Source organism: Homarus americanus, unplaced genomic scaffold, assembly GCF_018991925.1.
Source record: "Homarus americanus isolate GMGI-L3 unplaced genomic scaffold, GMGI_Hamer_2.0 scaffold32583, whole genome shotgun sequence".
Taxonomy (NCBI): domain Eukaryota; kingdom Metazoa; phylum Arthropoda; class Malacostraca; order Decapoda; family Nephropidae; genus Homarus; species Homarus americanus.
In genome coordinates, this window is record NW_024713129.1 from 21,370,448 (window position 1) to 21,391,080 (window position 20,633).

Here is a 20,633-nt window from a genome sequence, read left to right on the forward strand (position 1 = left end):
GTGGTGGATAGTGATACAATTGATACAAGTGATACAAGTGAGGGCCAATAATCTGCCCTCTGCCTCGGAACCAACCCCCCATCCCCGTGTGCCCAGCCATCTTTTCTACTAATGTAAGTGTTAAAAAACCTAATATTATTGATATTTCTCTTTAATTATTAATTGTGTGTGCATACCATCATAAAATTAAGAAGTTATTTTTACTACAACGTAGGTATTGTGTCTGAAAAAGTGGAGTTTGGGGGTCGGCCCGGTCTCTATTTCAATTAATCCCATATGTTATGTTGCTCACTTTACGCCGCCGTGGGTTGAATTAACCGCGTAAAGTGAGGGTTCACTGTATGAAAATGTAACCCCCTCGGGTCAGCAAATGATATTCACAGATTTGTAAATTTGTGGGCATTTTGAGACCCAAACTCCTACGAATTTTAAGGGCATGTTGTACCTGTAGTGGACTTGAGCGTAGACTAAACATTTTTAATACTACATTTGTTTCTGATTATTTGTGAGAGGATTTTCCCATTATTAGTTATTTGTATGTGTTTTGTGTCTGTGTGTCTACACATAAAGGGCATATACATTTCTTTGTACACAAGTAAAAATGTATGCACCCCCCCGCCCCCCATCAGCAAATGTTATTCACAATTTGCCGATTCGCGGCCATTTTCAGAACCTAACCCCCACGAATTTGGGGGGCCCTCTGAATCTATGAGAAGAAAAGTAACTCAGAAATAGTTAACATAAAGAATTAATAAAGTAAGAAATTGAAAGAAAGAAAGTTTGAAGAGGAAAATAAAGCAAAACCAATTAAAGAAATAACAAAAAGAAGAGATGAAGGTAGAAAGAAAGGAGAAAATTAAATATAATTACAACGCCTTCCCTACTAATTGGTTAACAGTAGTTGGATAGATGAATTGAAAGAAACCCCCCTTTTGTGACAGTCTGGATGTGCAGATGTCTGATACTTAAAAGTAATTTTTTTTCATAAATACAAATAAAAAAGTAGCTAGTATACATAAAATTAGTAATGATGAAACAAAAGTAAATTATTTACAAGAATAAAGCAAAATGACTTTTGTAAGTGCTCCAGAGCGAAGAATTTTTGCCACTCCATCAAAAAACAGGACCTCATACTGATCTGTAATTATCCATAGAAATGTCACTTACTGTTTTAACCGATTAAGAAATTATATTAGTTGTTTCATTTTTTATTTTTTTAAGGAAAAAGTACACTAGTACTGTACTCAGTATATAGAAATATCCAAGAGATCAACAAAAGCAATACAGTACAAATATAGCAGCAGCATGTAGTTCAAAAGACCACTGACACTACAGCCCTTAAAAAAGGGGCTTTAGTTGCTTTTGAATGCATCCACTGAGCTCAGTTGCTTCAGGAAGATAAGTAATGAATCATATCATTAAAGGGTGTGCAAGTATAAGATCAGGCAGGTAGTCTTTGTTTACTACCTCAGGAAGTTTCGACCTTGCCTTGCCAGCTGTTCCCACCTTGTGGGGTATCTTTTAGTCTTTAAGATGACTGACATCTGTTCTTGGTGACTGATATCAGGCATGCAGTTCAATATAAGTGAGTAGCACCCTGATTTTCTTACCTGTCACAATTCCTTCTATGATTTTCCCACTGATTGATTCAATGAGCTCATTTTGAATTGTTTTGCCAAGATTGGTGGTGTGGGTTCTTACTCCACTCTCAATCTGTTGAATGTGTTGTTTCAAAATGGGATCAAATTTAGCTATATGCTCAACTTCTTTCAGGAAGTTTGGTTTCATTTATGACAGGTTTGTGGAGTCTCTTGCTGTAATGCCATTGTGTACAGACATTAAAAGATGGCACGAATACAGACAGAGAAAGAGATCATTTCACTTCTACTGAACACTAAGTAAATGGTGTGTGAGATGATGCAAGCTGAGGGGGATGTCGGAGGAGGGGGGTGACTCAGCTGACTCCCAGACCGAGTCTGGCGGGTGTGATTTTAATTTTCGATTGGACCATTTTCCACAAGCAAATATCTCTTTCAGATAGTAAGAAAGAGGTGCAAAGAATAAAAATTTTGAATAAGCAAATTTTCATATAACAAACATTTGTAGAGTGAGGCATACCTGCATTTCATCCACTATTAATGAAAATGGTATATTGTATATACAGTAGTGTTTTTTAATGAACGTGTAGCTTACCTGATATTAATGTTGCCCAGGTAATAGTTTGTTCGGATTTACCAAACACTCGTGAAAACTGGACATGTAATTAGGGAAAAGATTTATAAAGCTGATAATCTGAAAATGGTTTCACTAGTTATGATTTTTTTACACCAGTATCACTCCGCAGAAAGAGTCACTTACCATCTCCTAATGATTTAGTAATTCGAGCGTGGTAGCGTTTGCCATCAGCAGCCCAACGTGCAGTTACTTTATCTCCAACACGAAAATGACTGCTCCTCCTATCTTTCCTGAAGTGATAACAAATTAAAATTTTGAGAAAGTAAAAACAGAAATATATGAATTTTTTTATTAAATATAAATAAACATATGAAGATGAAAACCTTGAAGTTCAAGAGGAATATGAAAGATTTGACTAAAAATTTAATTTTCTCATTCTGTTGAGGTCAGGCAACTCAAGATAGTCAGCAGGTCTATTGGGTGAAACCAGGTTTCTAGGGATATGAATCTTAAGACTGAAGTTCTGAAAATCAAGAAAGTAATTTAAAAATTAGATAAACCTTTCTAACCATACCAGGTTCCTCAATAGGTAGACAGTATGGCAGTTCCCCCTAAATGGAGAAGGTTGAGTCTCCAATGCCACATAAGCATGCATGCTCCTTGATACTATTCCATTTTGGCTCTGTTAAAAACCAACAAAGCAAGACCATAAGTCTCGGTTCCAGTTCACTCTGCCACCCCAATGAGAGGAAGGATGGAATTTGAGTCATCTGAACTCAGAAAGAAGAAAAAAGAAGGTTCAATAAGTATGACTGCCCATTAGGAACAGTGTGGATACAGCACACTGTATACTAAGCATTCATTACACATGGCTGGCTCTGTATTTAACCTCTTTTATTTCCCCAACTTGTATGGTTAGGTATCCCTTTACAGCTAGGTGGACTACGAACACCCCGGAAACAATAGAATGTCCCTAAGGACAAGAGGCGAGCGCTGTATCCACTTTCCATATCATCAAACATACATGTGGTGCAGAGGAACAGTGGCCCAGTAGACACATCTGGACTCTGATATGCAACAAGTGGTAGATGCCAGACAAGTGAACATGGTCCAGTAGACACATCTGGACTCTGACATGCAACAAGTGGTAGATGCCAGACAAGTGAACAATGTCCCTACACCAGCAGAAGCCACCGAACAAGGAGCCCCTGTGGTTTATCAAAGACCCAAAAAGAGGATGAGCTACACCAGATGTAGGTGCAGCCTCACCTTTTTTTTTTGTAACCACCAACACATATTGCAATAATTCACCAGCCAGCAACACCAGTTGGGTGAGGAGGGTCACATCCCACCACTAAATGCAGCCTAGGGTCAAGATGCTTCTCCGATTTCAGGTATAATACTTAATTTCTAACTTAGAGCTGATCTCAGGTAACTTATACATAAGCCAGCTAATACAGGGAAGTACAAGGTCTCAATGAGCTCCAAGCACTAATGCAGCACTTCACCAAACTTAAATCATTCACAACAATGACACACCTGTCGATGTCATGGTTTACTGCGTGCAATTGTTAATGACAAACCACCTTTACGTCATAACCATCTCAACTCTTACTTAGAGCCACAAACGTTATTTATGTTGTCGACTCATATAATTTAAACCTCATATATAAAGCTAGACTAGATATTTTTCTCTATCTCTCTTTCTCTAACTTTCTGATTTATCTATGTACCCAGGGATCTTTCTGCCTGATTGCTTCATAATAAACATATTAAATCAATCTTTCTATCTCTCATCTTACTTCTTCACACTGACATACCAGCGAGTATGCTTGTGCATGTGTGTGCATGTATTTACCTGCAACAGACAACTGTTTGCTTAATCCCCCCCCCCACACATCTAAACTCATCCATTTTTTCTTAAGTATTCCAACAGGTGGTATCCATTTTACATCATTTCCATTGTTTCTATCCTTTCTCTCACTCAATATCCTATCCCTTTCTCTTGACCTTCATCAAACATTTTATAACCTTCCTGTGCACACTCCCTCACTCCTATATGGTAACTGCTTCATCTGCCTATACCCCCACATTACACCCTCCCCTGTCCTCCATGTCATGACCTCTTTCTTCCCGTTTCAGTTTTCTATTTCCATCCTCTCCATTATTTACGTCTTTTCTTTCACTCTCAATCCTTTCTCTTGCCCTTTACCAAGGTTTCTCATGTATGAGACAGGTAGGCTTATCTGTCCCTCTTAGTAAATGGGTTAAAGCCACACTACAGAATCCAACACTGGTAACAGTAAGAAAACCAGCCTTATAGATTCTCAAGTAAAACATTGTTCGTGTCAATAAAGTACTGCAGTAAGTTTGTTGAAGTATTAGTTAATAGCCATTTTAACCAATACTCAGCCTTTTTACCATTCACATCACCTCATAAATTTTGCAGTTAGTCCTCAGTGCAGGGGGCCCCCCAAGTTTGCGGATTTTAATTCGCGGTTCTCGGTTATTCACGGATGACACCCTGGATGTACCCAAGAATGTCCGTGGGTAGTTTTAAAGTTGCCGGCATTTTCGCGGCCGGAACAGGGAGCCATTCATTCTAGAGACAGTAATTCCCTTTACCTGTAATGTAAATATGTGTGTGTGTGTGTGTGTGTGTGTGCAGACACACACACAAAACACATACAAATAAATAATAATTTGAAAATCCTATAACAAATAATCAGAAACAAATTTATTAAAAATGTGACAGCCTACCCTAAAGTCCGTGCTTTATTAATAAAGTACTGTAATAGAAAATGGACTTGAGGGTAGACTCACATTTTTAATAAATTTTTTTCTGATTACAGCTCCTCCTCGACTTACGACGGGGTTAGGGACCCAAATCCAGGTCGTAAGTCGAAATGGTCGTAAGTCGGAAATGCTTAAATAATACAGTACAGTACACAGAAAATCTAAAATGGATGTCTCTTTTTCTTCTCAGCACCACAAAACACTCACTTTTAAGCTTGCCAGCCATTTTAAAGTGAATTACAAATGAAAATTTTGTCTGTGTACTGACTTTGGGACTCGAAATACGTAATTTGACCAAACTTTGGTATGACTGAGGCAGGTCGTAAGTGCGGGTGGCCGTAAGTAGAGTAGGTCGTAAGTCGGGGAGGAGCTGTATTTGTGAGAGAATTTTCCAATTTTTATTTATTTGTATGTATGTGTTTTATGTATGTGTGTATCTAATGGATGCCCCTCGAAATCGAGGATGACCGGCCCAAGGGCCTCCTAGGCGTGAATTTGTTAAGGTGTAGAAGCTGTCGCCTACACAACAACCACACCCTAAGTTAATGAGCTGCATGACCCAGTGTCACGGAATAGTCCGAGAAGAGGGGACAGCTCGCCAACTGCACTGGCTAACCGTTACCCCGGAATACGGTCCGCAAATCGATTAACATCCAGGTTCCCAATTACTGCTGGGTAGACAGAGACAAATGGTGTAAAGAAACTTGCCCATAGTTTCACCCTGCCCTACACACACACACACATACAATACTACTGGTAAAGGAAATAATTGTCCTAAGGGCAAACACATAGAGGGAATATGTATACATTTCTTTGTACGCAAGTAAAAATGTCCCCCCCCCCCGGTCTGCAAATGTTATTTGCAGCCATTTTGAGAACCTAACCCCCACAAATTTGGCCCGTATAAGTACCTGTACTTGTAATAAAAAAATCATTAAAAAATTGATGATGTTATCTCATCATCATCATCATCATCATTATAAAACTCTGCAACTAAATCCCAACCTGATGTCTTGGACATAACTAAGGACAGACTAACCTAAAATAAACTGACTATAAGGAGCTTTAAATTCTGTGACTACTCTTTCTGAAACATCTGGGTACATGCCTGACTGATACACCCTGGAGGAACAGCCAGATGATTAAAAATTCCCTTCAATGATTTAGGTTGGATTATTATCGTAATGATGCAAGATGCTCAAACACCCAAGACACATTATGAGGTAAAAACTGTTTTCCACTATTTAAAATGGGTTTCACTATAGCTGAACCTTACTTTCTTCCATGGAAAAAGAAAATAATTGGGACATATACATCATCTTCACATATTTACAATAATGCATTATTATGCAATATAAATGTTACAGCACCTTAGTGAACTGCGAATCATTGGCCTAATTCTAGTGGAGTCCATTTTGAGCCATTCATCAAACCGATTAGACCAGCGTTCATAGTGAACCAGGATGTCTAGTTCCCCCCAGTCCACTTCTACAATTTTGCATTGGTACCTGAAAATAGTGAGGTCATGTATTACAGTACTACTTATATATATATATATATATATATATATATATATATATATATATATATATATATATATATATATATATATATATATATATATATATATATATATATATATATATATATATATATATATATATATATATATATATATATATATATATATATATATATATATATATATATATATATATATATATATATATATATATATATATATATATATATATACATACATACATACATATATATATATATATATATATATATATATATATATATATATATATATATATATATATATATATATATATATATATATATATATATATATATATATATATATATATATATATATATACAGTATATGGTACAGTATATGAGGTGCTCTGCGTCAGAAGGGGGTGAAGCGCCAAATTAAAAAAAATGAGAAAAACGCGTTTAAAGTTTTTCGAAGTTCAAACACCATAACTTTTTTGTTTTTAAAGCTAGAGTTATTTTTTTTTATTGTGCAGCTCAATCCCTCTCCTAGTGAACAATAAAAACTGGAAGTTAGTTCTGTAAATAGTTATTATTTTATCGCGAGTTGAATGAGAATAACTACCCGTGATGTACAGTTGTTTGATCTTCAAACCAACAATAATTGTGTTTTTCTGCAAAATTTTCTTATTATTTTGGGCTAATACTGTAAAACAAGTTAATAATCACAGAAAACAGCACTCGTCTTACACCCCCTCCTAAAAAAAAAGAAAAAAAAAGAAATAACAATAAAAAACTCATTTGCCAATCCTACAACCCCCCCCCCCCAACATTTGAATGCAAAGGTGGAGAAAGTTTACATAATCTTTGGTAAAAACAATATTATGATAATAGTATTACAATCTTACTTTGCTTAGTTCCTTTGTTTCATTATCCTTGAAGATCGTTGAAGTTACGTAAATCCTGAGGAGTGCGTATAACTTTAATGGTCTCATCATAATCAATCACGTACTGATCAAAGTCTTTCTCTGTCTTCTCTAAAAATTGCCACATAGATTCTTCATCAACTAAATCGTTGATTATTGATGCCGGCAACAGTTCAGTTTCATTATAAGACTGAGGCATGGGCTCACTTTCACTAGCATTTGTTGGGTCAGGCTCACTTTCATCACTATCAAAGTCAATGCATGTCTCATCACTGTCCACTTCTACCTCCTCACAGTCTGTATGTTCTTGTTGTGATACATTAGTGTCACTGTTTGTGTTACCATTAGACTCGCTTTCATCGTTTTCATCTTCACTTTCATCGTCATTATTGTCGTCAGTGCATGTCACGTAATTCTGTACCGGATCACAGTCTGCAAAAAGGTCTTGTGATGCATAGCAGTCACTTTTTGTATTATGAGTACTCAGTTTCATCTATTTCAAGCTAACTTTTACCGTCATTATCATCGTCAATGCATACCACAAAGTCGGCAAAAAGCTCTTCGGATGCTCTGTAGCACGCTAAAAAGTTACTCTGTTCGTTCAGTGTTATTGTCATTATGATAATCACTTTCATCATGCTGTGAGTCACTTTTATTGTCGACAGGTAGGTCATCACAGTCTCTAAAAAGATCTTCCGATGGTTCATAACGTGATGTATGGTTTTTTCTGCAATCATGCACATTACCTGCACCATCACCAGTAGCAATTGTATCACCATAATCAACACTAAATTCACCACCAAAATCACTATCACCGAGCATTACTGGGGTGTCCACGTGAGCACTGGCGTCAAACACACGCTCAGGAATAATGGGCTCCTGAACCCACACCAGAAGGCCTGGCCTCACTTGAATCTTGCTCTAATATCGGGCAGATATTGCACAGCACTTCTCACACCCGTGGAACATGAATAATGTCAATGTTACGCCGAAAAGTTATCAAAAATAGCAGAACGTACACTGAACCTTCTGATGCTAAAATACACGCCAAAACTAAAGAGGCAGCATCTGGGTGCACGGACTGGCCAAGGAGCTGTGACATAGCAAGAGGAAATCCATTGTGATTGGCTGCCTTGGCGGGTATGGTCCGAGGGAGGCGTACTGTCATTGGCGCGTGCTCCTCTCGCTCTGAGCGGGATGTTGCCACTTTCTGGAACTGAGCGCACAGCCAGATACATAGCTCCAGGCCCGAGGCAAAATCACACCTTATTTTTTAATGACTTTCAACCATATTTCTATTCTAGCTAGGGGGTTTCATCCAATGCCAACATGTAGAGGAAGGGTGAAAATAGTGATATCCATCAGAAAATGCATTTTGGCAGGGGTGTCGCTGAGCGCCTCATATGTTAAAAGCAAATAGTAAAATATTTGGGCTTATGTTCCACTTTGTGAAATATAACATGTACAGTATATTAAGAGTTGTCCAAGCACATCCAGTAAAAATCAAAGCTGTATTTCTTTTCTTCTTTGTAAGTTCTATATATTCCTTTTGAATATAACTACTGTACTCTCATGTAAATTTTCACATTGATTAAAGAATTTTTAAGAGTTGCACCAGTATGAACGTTTTCCAAATTCATTAATTTCCTCATTACAGGACAGCATCCTGTCGTGAAATCACCACTATGAAATCACACTCGGCACTGTTTTTGCCAAGGCATTCAGATTATCAGGAGGACTATATATTGGGTTATCATATACTACACAGTACACTCAAGTATAGTTAGAGCTTTTATGATCAAATTTTATGCAAAAAAAATAGGGGGTTGAACTCTATACAGTTCACATAATATTTTGGGGGGATTAAAACTCATTCCTTTCCGTGGGCACAGTACATGCTTACAGTACGCTAACCTTAACAGTAAACTCCTTTATTCAGGGCTTGCCTACCATGCCCCTAGATTATTTGTTTATGTTGCTACATGAAGAGCAGTACTATAATTCTGCAGAATCTATAGAAATATAATCCCATGGAATAGGCAGAATTTACTGTAAATACTTATTTTGCCTAATACTGTATGAATTAAAGCAACCTTGGGAATAATATTAAATACATTCTAGATATTGATCAATATGCCTTATTAAGAGAGTTTACCAATTATTATCCCGAGACTCCAGCACTTCTAATCTTGATCCAGGAACAAAATCTATTCCGGGTTTGAACACATGAAGCTGACGAGCCATAGCATTGGCCTGTGCTATATCTGCTCGACTGATCAGCACATCTGCCTTACTCTGCAAAAAGATCTCACATAAGCTTGCAAGCAAAGTGCATTTATATTACAGTGACAACATAAACAGGTAAGAAAAGATGGGTTCACACATAACATACGAAGGTTAATTTCACGGTAGCTTATAATCATAAACAGATGGGTCTTGGTGCCTAATGAAAGAAATACTGTGGAAAGAGCAAATATGAAGCCATTTCTCCTAATGGTTTTCCTGTAAGATCAATTTCATAGACTCTCAGGTCCAGAACAGAGAAGTTGGGAAAGATTTTCTCAGAATTTAAAAAAAAATTAGAGAATTTTTCTGGAAATTTCTGGGCCGATTTCAATTCCGGTTATTGGTGAGTTCCGGGGATCGGGAATTCAGGCTAATGGAGAGATCACTGTATAAAACTTACATTTCATTATGCTATGCTTGAACAGATAGTGACGAAGCTATAAATTTCATGTTACAACCTAATCTTACTTTGACTGAATTCCCAATTTCAATCAGCTGACTATCAAATCTATCTTGCAACATATTAAACACAAAGGAGAAAACACTAAGTCCTAAAATAAGAGTACACAGACTACTGCATGATTTAATATCCTCAAAATGGGATACCCAACAACATCATCTAATGTGGAACTTTACTGATATCCTGCACCAAAACAAACCAGGATCACCTTTTAGAAGTTTTGGGCCAGACTCTCATCTACTACACAATTACCAAATAAATAGGCTGAATTATACATTAAAGTGTTTATCACAATTAATGCTGAGAGTTGTTATCCCCAAACCAACTCATCCAGTAGCAGAACACTTGAGTCTAGAACACAGTGCAGGTATGGGACAATTTATTCGGTGTCCCGGTATCTGGAACGCTACATAAACTGGCTATGTTCTAGAATTAGTTATTTAAAATGAGCATCAAGTAATTCCCAGGCTGAGCAGGGAAATTTCCAACTATTTTTCCACCAGTGACCTTTATGTTGTGTTGGGGTTATTTTTCAACTCGTAAGTTCAAGTAGATATGAGGAGCTTAGGACCATAATCTCCTATGTGCCAAAATAGAAAATGGAGGAAAATACTCAGGTAGGAATGTGAGACATACAATAGTCATTTCAGAGGACTTATCAGACTTATCCAGGAGACAGAGGTGAGGCTGGGGAATGCAATATAGTACAGCATGCCCTTCAAATTTGCCAGGGTTAGGTTCTCAAAATGGCCACGAATCGCCAAATCAGCGAATAACATTTCCTGACCAGGGGGGGGGGTAACATTTTTCCTTGTGTACAAAGAAATGTAAAATGTATATTCCCCCTTAGGGCAATTATTTCTTTTACCTATATTTACCTGTATTGTATATATGTGTGTGTATGTAGACACACACATACACACACAAAACACATACAAATAAATAATAATGGGAAAATCCTCTCACAAATAATCAGAAACAAATGTAGTATTAAAAAATGTTTATTCTACCCTCAAGTCCACTCTATGCTTTATTAATAACAAAGCACGGAATAGACTTGAGGGTAGACTCAACATTTTTAATACTACATTTGTTTCTGATTATTTGTGAGAGGAATTTCCCATTATTATCTATTTGTATGTGTTTTGTATGTGCGTGTGTTTACACACACACACACACAAATATACAATACAGGTAAAGGAAATTACTGTCTCTTGAACGAATGACTCCCTGTCCCAGCCGCGAAAAAGCCGGCAACTTTAAAACTACCCACAGACATTCTTGGGTACATCCAGGGTGTCATCCGCAATTAATAGACAACCGCGAAATAAAAATCCGTGAATTATCAGGGCGTACTGTATATAATTTTATTTTTATTTTTTTAAAACTACCCACAGACATTCTTGGGTACATCCAGGGTGTCATCCGCAATTAATAGACAACCGCGAAATAAAAATCCGTGAATTATCAGGGCGTACTGTATATAATTTTATTTTTATTTTTTTTACTCACCTACACACCTACATGCACACACAATCCTACATACAGAAAGTGCAAAGCTATAATAAATATAATAAGTAATTAATTATAATAAGGTATACGAGTATCCACTGTGAAGCAGTGTGAAAAGAGTGAGGAGGTCAGAGGGTCCACGGTGCAAAGCACTGTTGCTAGGAAAGCCAACTAGGCTGGTTACAAAGGTGAGCATCGAGGCTGTCAGCATCCCCGAGAACTGTGATACAGTGTGTACTGTATACTGACTTGCATAATTTTTGCTCTGTTTATACTTACATTACTGCTTTTTGTATGCTTTTGTTTTTGCTGTTTATATGCCTATAATTATAAGCTTTAATGTTAGTGTACAGGTATAGCTAATTATAGGGGTGAATCAAGTAATCTGAACAGGCTTCACAGTCAGTTACAGAGGGTTTACTGTACATTTTGGCCTGGCACTCCAAATTCCAGAAATAACCCTATCTGGAAGCCCCCAGGTCCCAAGCATACCTGATAAATGGTCCTATACCTGTACACATTTTTGCAAGACAATTTAAACATCAACATAGTCCCCAAGACCAAATGGTTATAAAACACCATATGTAAGTGTTAAATATCACAAAGAAAACATTTAGTATCCATAGAGTCAGAGCAGGAACAAAACATCCTGACTGCGTAAAGGGGGGGGGGGGACTGGTGTCTGAGGTACTTGAAGAGGTCTGAGCACTTTGTAGCCTGCCAAGAAATGAACAGATTGAAACTTCTTCCATTCGGTTAACAACAAACCTCTCAAGCCTTCTCCACTTTAAATTCCTTCACTAAGGGGATGCCACTTTTAATATTTAATTTGAATAATGCCAGATGATTTTATTCAGCACAGAAGGGATCATGTACACGAGTGGTTAAGTCATTTTCATGAAAGTGGATATCCTTCAGGGCTCCAGAATAAAGGTGAAGAATAATTTATATAAATGTACTGTACAGTACTTGTGGTTAAGATCACAGTCACAAGTTTGGGCCCTGGGATCTGAGGATGTATACTGCATGACCTTTTAGAATCGATGAATACACAGAGTTGGAAGATTCTGACTTAGGTTATAGAATGAGATTTCAGCTGTTTCTCTCTCTCTTGAAACATTCTTTGGTACTTTGTTGCTTCTTATCTTTACTGAGGAGAACCTGGCCATAACTGTAGTCACTATTTTTCATTAACTGTCCTCATTCGACTAATATCCTTCAATTATGATCATCACTTTCTGTGATATGATTCAAACATCACTTTTATTAATCTGTACCTTGTAAAAAGTTTTTTGTAGAAGTAACATTGCTCAAAATTTTCCAAATTTACCAGAAAATAGAGAAATAGGCTCAGCCTATTTCTATGCAATTTTTTCTGAAAGAATTTATAATTACATGACTGAAAAAAAGAGCTTACTTTGTCTGCAGATGGAGAAAATCCCAAGAAATCTTCCTCATGTTTTGTTGAAGACTCTCCATCTTTTGGTTCTCCTGAATGATCTCTCTCTGCCTTCTCACCTTTAGGAGGACCTGCAATGATGTGTACATAATATTCTTACTGATCTATTTGTTATCTACAGTAACCCCATTCATTTTGTTCAGACCCTTACCATTTAGTGTTCTATTCTCTTATGCATTTATGTACAGGGTGTCCCAAGACTTTATATAAATTCTTCAAAAGTTTATCCATTTTCTTCTTAGGCCATTTCCAGTTAAAAATGTTCAAGGAGCATGGGATCAATTTTTAATGATTACAGAACTATGGATATTTGGAGTTAAAGAGAGATTTGCACATAATTAAATTGTTCTATTAAATAAGTGCTACAAATACATAGCTTAGAGGATTGCATCCCCACGTGGGCCTTGAGATGTGCTAGAGACTGTCAATTGATTGAAAATGTCCAAAAAGGCTACCAGACTAGTGCCTGCACTATGGCACCTCAGTTACCCAGAGAAATTAGAATGCCTGCAACTGCCTACGTTATACTATAGATGGGCAGAGGATGACTTAATTGAAGTTTATAAACATCTCAAAGGGCATTACTCAGTCATGTGTTCATATCTGGAACTGGCGGATGCCTGCCCCACTAAGGGTCACAGCTTAAGGTTGAGGAAGTCACAAGTGTGAGCTCATTCGAGACCAAACTTGACCAACACTGGACCAAGTACAGTACAGACAGATACAGTACATTCTAGAGCCAGTACATGCCCAGTACAGTACAGTACTTGCCAACAGTGTGTAACAGAGACATAACCAATCACCCAAATGGCCAATGAGCCAATTAGTGGCAAAAAGGATAAAAGTAAAATGTAAGGTCACAACTTACTCTCCAATATGAGTTGGCACTGAACCCAAATAGGTAGTCTAGCTTTCTTTGGGTATGTAAGTTTGATTTTATCAAAAACCTGTTTGCTATATTCACAATTACTATCTGTTATATCAATATATCAAAATCTTTTACCATCGAATACACCTTCTCTTCATTTTTGTCAGTAATAAAAAAAAATCATCAACAAAAAGAACACTAAGTAAATATCAAGACCTTCTTTCAAATGCCATCTTTTCTCTCACTCTGATTAAATAATGTATGCTTTCATCTCTCATCACAGCTTCACATGTACTGTACTAGAAAGCCAAAAACCATTAATGTTCCACTCCAACAACCAAATTTTCGCTTAGTTTACTGTCTACATCAGTGGTCGCTCACAGAACCGTATTATGGAACCCACAAGGCTTTATTAGAAAATTTGGAATTTTTCGGGATTCTTTGTAAGAGTGAAATTAATGAAAATATGTACATAATAACTGGTACAACTTTATAGTTTGAGAGAGAAAGAGAGAGAGAGGAGCTGCGTGTTTGTTCAGAGTCTATCGTGTACAGGATGTGCGTATTTACCCCAGACCAGACCCAGAGAGAGCCAGCCTTCTCACTGGGATAAATACACACGTCCTGTTAAAGAGTAAATGTAAAAAGTATGTAACTGGTAACAGTTAGATGTGTAAAACTGCAAATAACTGCACAGTATATTTGACTTTTTTCTTGAATGAAGATCCAAAGTTTTGGCGCCCTCCACTATATATACAATGACAAATGTGGCCCAGAGCCTACCAAAGGTTGGAGACCACTGATCCTACATCACATGCTTTTCTACAATTGAAGAATGACGTTGCAATATTTATCTTTCGTCTTAAGTGTATAATTTTAGCATTACCCAGAAAGTATTCAAGTTCACTTTTATCAAATGCCTTCAGAAAGTCTATACTCACTACAAGTAACTTTATTTTTCCAAGTTCATAAATAATTTGAGTATCAATTCTGTTACTCTGCAATCATCACCTTAAGTATTAATTCTGTTACTCAATCCAGTACCATATAGGTTTAGTTATGGTGCCCAGACTACTATTTTCTTTGTGTTTTCTGTACAGTAATACCCCGATTTATGGATTTACGCGGTCAATTGAACCCGCGGTCCACGTAAAACGAGAAACACGTAAATGGAATAACAGAACATATGGGATTAATTGAAATAGAGACTGGGCAGATTCCCAAACTCCACTTTTTCCGACACAATACCTATGTTGTAGTAAAAATAACATCTTAATTTTATGATGGTATGCACACACAATTAATATTTAAGAGAAATACAGTCGCCAGGTTAATGTCCAATCAAATAATGGACTCAACTCACCCCCTCTTCCCACGCTCGCTGGCTCCTCCCTCTCTGAGAAATGTTTGGGTGAAACAATAGATTTTAATGTTTAGTAATAAATATTACCTCAGACTAAAGTTAGGATAATATAATTGACATTGCTGGATTCCTTGCAAGACCAGGAATATTTTGAATATACACGTCATATATTTTACACAAAAGATAACATATTTGCTCTGTGTAAACAAAATTCTTTCATTAGATGTAAAATTTGTATGTCTAATGCAAAATCCATGATGTTTATATTTAAAATGATCATCATATTGTAAGAATTCCAGCAATGTAAATTATATTCTGGCCGGGTAATTTGTATGAATTTTATGAGCTAAATAAAAAATGTATATTTCACCCGCGTATATGAGTAGATGCACCACGTAAATTGGGCATTCCGGTTCTGGCAGGGACCGTGTAAATGTGGAAATGCGTAAACGAGAACCGCGTAAACCAAGGTATTACTGTATTCGAATTCTACTCTCCTTTGAATTCCATCCCCATACAGTATATCACTGCCTTACTCCCCCTTCAATACCATAAGCTCTTCAGTATACCTACTACATCCTACAGACATGATTTCTTTGAACAGAACCTATTATATCATTTTAATTTGGTCACATTAGATTAAATCCATCACAACATCAGACACCCACCGGTTTCAAAAGGTTATTGTTCAGTAAATCCCAGTACAGTACAGGATGATAATATTCTTACAGTAAACATAATTTTGCTTGGGTAATTTTAATTCAATCCTCTATGTTTCAGGAATGTTTTGCCTGATGCACTAACAGAGCACTGTAGAAAATCATTTATAAATTGTGGCAATGACATTCTCTCAGTCACTAACACCACAGCTTCTCTCCACATACTCGTACACTTGTTGCCTGCTTTGTAAAATATTTAGGACATTTTCTCAATATATAAGATTTTATTCAGATATATTTCAATATCATAACTAAATACTTAGCAGTGATTAGTGTCAACACAGAAGTTTGTAGGTTACAGATTAAGATGCATGTTGACAGCAGCAGGTAGGCCAGCTGGCTGTACTCTACAGTACAATGTACAATTGGCTCCACTCCCGTGTTTACCACTTAGCGTTGCCAATCCTCTCTCTCTCTCCCTGAGGTATGAACTTTGAAGAGTGAATTTGGAGCATTCACTAGTGATCGGGAGGGAGAGGGGAGGAGGTGTGCCTTTCTGTGGATGGGAGATGGGGAACTGGAGGTGAGGAGGAAAAGTGTATATCAGTTGGGAGAGATTACAATGCAGGATAACATTTTGACAATACCAATGGGGTTTCCTCTGCTGAGTGTAGTTGTCTAGAGCTAGCCAAATGAAAATATTAGTTACAATAGGATGAGAAAGGGATGAATTCATGTTCTAAGTAAGGTATTACTTTGCAAAAGGTGGCATTTATAAGCAAATAGATTATGGATATGTTTGAATCTACATCTTGTAGATCAAGAAAATTTTGTTTAATCCCTTGTCTACAAGATAGAACTTCACCAGTTAAACAAAATTGTCTGGCAGCAGACAGAATAAAATAGATAAAGAGACATCGTAGTGAAGGGATTACTGAACAATCAAAGCAATCAGGAAGTGGGCACCACATATTTATTGTAATACAACCCCCCCCCCCCCGGAAAGTAATTTTTTTGTAAGTTTTCACTACCCCTGTATATACTAGTACTGGGAAATGGATAAATATGTATGAAAATTATAGCATACAAAGTAATGTTACGTTTATTTATCATATGAGTGATGTCAAGGTTTTGCAAAAAATATCTGGTCTTTTATCTGTAAGGGTCTGATACGAGCAAGAAATGAGGAGTGGAGAAGGAGGGGTTTGAGGAGGGGGGTGGTGGGCAACTGCTGGCAGAGGTGCTGCCACTACTACTGTCTTCACTGAGATCTATCTCTTTTTCAGGATCATAATCACCGTTGCATTCCAGTAAAAATTCCTCTTTATTATCCGAGGTGTCTAATGACATCTCATCAGCATAAAACACAAGAGAATACTGGCCACTAGCATGGCATCAACTAGCTACATAATCAAACCTCTAAGTAGGGTTATTATTTCATAAATTTTCAAAACAATTATAATTGGTCGAGGAGACAGCGTGAAAAATGGATGTAGGTGGTCATTGGATGATATTCGCAACATTTCATTTTGTCAGTGTTTGTCCCGAGACTTTGTTGACGTAGCAGAAGTGTTGCCACCACGTGGTGTAAAAATAAGGCTTAATGTGTTACATGTGCTCACGATCAGCTGTCAAGGTATGATTTGGACAATTGTGCACGCAGTGCACATGTACAGCCTCACCCAAAAGTTTGTTATCTCTCCCAGCCAGCTATTGATGCACTGCTTGCTTCAGATGTATGAACTTGAGTCTGTTACTTTGAACCTTATAGATTCATCGTAGTTTCATGTTCTGGTTGGTACTGAGACAGTTTCAAACATCTGAAGCAGGCACTGCAGCAATAACTGGCTGGGAGAGTTAACGAACTTTTGGGTGAAACTGTACCAAATACTGAAGTAAGATTTCAGTAAAGAAGAGGCTAATAGTTTTTATTTTGTGTAAAGGTAGTCCCTAATTTACTAAGATCTGGTTTACAATAATCCTAGGTTACCCTAAAAATAAAAAAAAATAAAGTCCCAGGTTTTGAAATAATTAAGACAAATCCGAAGTTATGAATAAAATTTTGCTTTTTTGTAGTTTTTACAGTTTTGGAAGGTAATAAGGTGCTGACACAGGCATCTCATGGCTTCCTGTACCAGATCTCATTAGTTTATAAAGACAATTAGACTGAAAACAACATACGGTATTGTATTGCATTAAGAGTGGTTAATTAAGTTAAGTAAAATAAATGTGGAGTTCTAGTTATCATGGGTCACAGGATTACTAGGTGAAGCAGTGCAAAGATGCTGATTCAAGGTAATGTGACTGGGAGCGCTGATGCGTTTAGTATCTTTGAATTTGATCTGATGTCAGTGGAAAGATTAAAAGGTTAAATTGACGAGTTTACCATTTCTTCTCCAGTTAAAACTTCATCAAAAATCAAATCTTGTAAAAGCAAAGCACCTCAAATGTATATGCAGTACTGTATGTACAGTGCAGTAGACTTACTGTTGGTGTGTCACTATGATATTAAAGCCATATGTCATGGCTTAGCTGAGGAGTACTCCTCATTCAGCAGCCAATTGTATTACTTTCCCCAGGTTTCCTTCATTTCGTCATTATCAACAACTATATTACATGGTCATTTCTCATGCACTGCTCACCAATACTGCCCTGTGTTTGACCTAGTAATATTCTGTATACCTCACCTCTTGCAGTCACACCATGAAGCATATCTGCAAATGCATCTTGTTAACACTTGAGCCTTGTAAACCTCTCAAGTGGCCCTGCATGTGGCCTTAAATATTCCCCCTTGCCACTACCCATCTTCATCCTCTAGGCATTATACAATCATCTTTTCTCCTTTATCACTTGGTCCACTTCATCATTTTATCGCCCAGTTACTATACGCCGAGCTGGCCCTTTGTCGAGCCACACATCTCATCAGCTGCACTTTGCAGAACATCCTTTATTTTGCCCCCGTGTCTTGCCACACTACCCCTCACACTGTCGCTGTCTGATTCCTCTCTTCTCACTTCAGCATAAAATACTTCCCTGACATTCTGTTCCTTCAACATCCATATTCTCCTTCTCAGAACATACACCTTTTCCCTTTCCCTGTATATTTAAAATAACAAGTCACACACAAGCAATCTGTGCTGTAATGCACATTCTTTCTCTTCTACTTTATAACTTTTACATCCCTCACCATGGGACCACTATGCAAGTTTTGGGTGAGAAAACCACATTCAAGTACAGTAGTGATCCATGGAGGTGGTGGGGGTCTTCTGTTTATTCATTACGTTGTTGTGAGTCATGTCATTATATTTGTCCATCTTACTGAGCTTAATTTTTTAGCAGTTACTAGTCTAACTAAATATACAGTACTGTATTTGATGTGAGAGAATGCTTATGTGTGAAGGGGTTACTATAATTATCTTCAGCATAATTCTGATGACTGATAATTTTTCACTCACAACACTATACTTGTTAAACAATTTTAAATGTACAACCACTGTCAGACACAGAGTTACCAGGCTGGCGAGGGACCCATAAAATAGTGCCTAAACATTAAAAATTAAATGGGAAAAGTCAAGGCATAATTGTAAGAATCACCATGGCAGGTGTAATACAACAATTGTGGTAATCGTCTTTAAAGAGTTAACACAAAATTATGGATGCCACCCATATGTAGCATAAGCCAAAAAAACCACAAACATTCTTCTCCCAAACCAATTTTTTTCCACTAACAATCCTCAATACAAACACCTGATCCATACATCCTCTTCCCCTAATTTCTCCCTTGTGTACAACACACAGATTTTATGGTCACCTACAAAATTTATGTTTATCAAGTTGTAAGTAAATTTTTATTACCTTTATAAGAAGTAGAAAATTATATTCCAGTGGATAAAAGTAATGAATAAGAATATTTGTTTCCAATGTGTACAGTACTCTGAGACGGTGAGAAAGATATAGTCATTTTCAGCCATAAATGCTATTTCTAGCTTGCTGCATGACAATCAAGCAGCAGAACCCTAGCACATATCAGGGGCAGATCCAGAAATATCAAAAGTTGGGGGGGGGGTCCAAGAAGTTGTGGATGAGAGAACTTGACGACCCCACCCAACTGGGGGCTTTTTTGGTGTGGGGGGGGGGATGCTGTAGGCCCCCCCCCCCAGCACATTTTTAGAAATCTGACCATTATTATGGGTATTTTGAAGCCATGTGCACTTGATATTAGGAGATATTGTGAGGTCAATAGTGATTACTTTTTACTATACAAAAATGCCCGAGTACAATGCTGTATTAAGAAAAAGCATTGAAATTTTCTGATGACAAGGGGGAGTCCGGACCCCGAGGACCCCCCCTTGCATCTGCCCATATATATGTTACAGTCAAAGTGTGTAATCAGTCATTTCGTGTAATGACTAGTCAACTTGTGTAATGCAAACAATTTTAATCTAATTTAACCTGCAAAACCAATTGTATACTAGCTTTATCAAGCCTAGCTTACCATAACTTAACTGAACATTAGATTAGTTAAGTTAGTCATGGTCAGGTTAGAATAGGTTTGGTAGGTTTCATTAGGATACCTAATTTAACCTAACCAAAACTGGTTTTGCCCAACCTAACCAATCAAATGTT

General features: G+C 37.2%; 1 protein-coding gene across 1 annotated transcript; it reads right to left on the reverse strand.

Annotated features, from left to right (window-relative positions):
* Positions 1 to 1,046: 1,046 nt before the first annotated feature.
* Positions 1,047 to 19,063, reverse strand: LOC121870425. Its single transcript, XM_042372260.1, has 8 exons — positions 18,891 to 19,063; positions 17,264 to 17,391; positions 13,986 to 14,090; positions 13,076 to 13,212; positions 9,556 to 9,695; positions 6,342 to 6,479; positions 2,359 to 2,465; positions 1,047 to 1,138 (listed from the first exon to the last, which is right to left on the reverse strand). Exons 1-8 carry the CDS (start codon positions 19,061 to 19,063, stop codon positions 1,047 to 1,049), a joined length of 1,020 nt encoding a protein of 339 aa, XP_042228194.1.
* Between the last annotated feature and the right edge of the window lie 1,570 nt (positions 19,064 to 20,633).

Excerpts from the sequence above, each read along its gene's own strand:
- LOC121870425 (XM_042372260.1), bottom strand. The coding sequence starts at position 19,063 with ATGTTGAAGGAACAGAATGTCAGGGAAGTATTTTATGCTGAAGTGAGA. Across the intron at positions 6,480-9,555 it reads GAGTCTCGGGATAATAATTG|GTACCAATGCAAAATTGTAG; the intron begins GTAAACTCTCTT and ends CACTATTTTCAG. Across the intron at positions 2,466-6,341 it reads ATGATTCGCAGTTCACTAAG|GAAAGATAGGAGGAGCAGTC; the intron begins GTGCTGTAACAT and ends TTATCACTTCAG.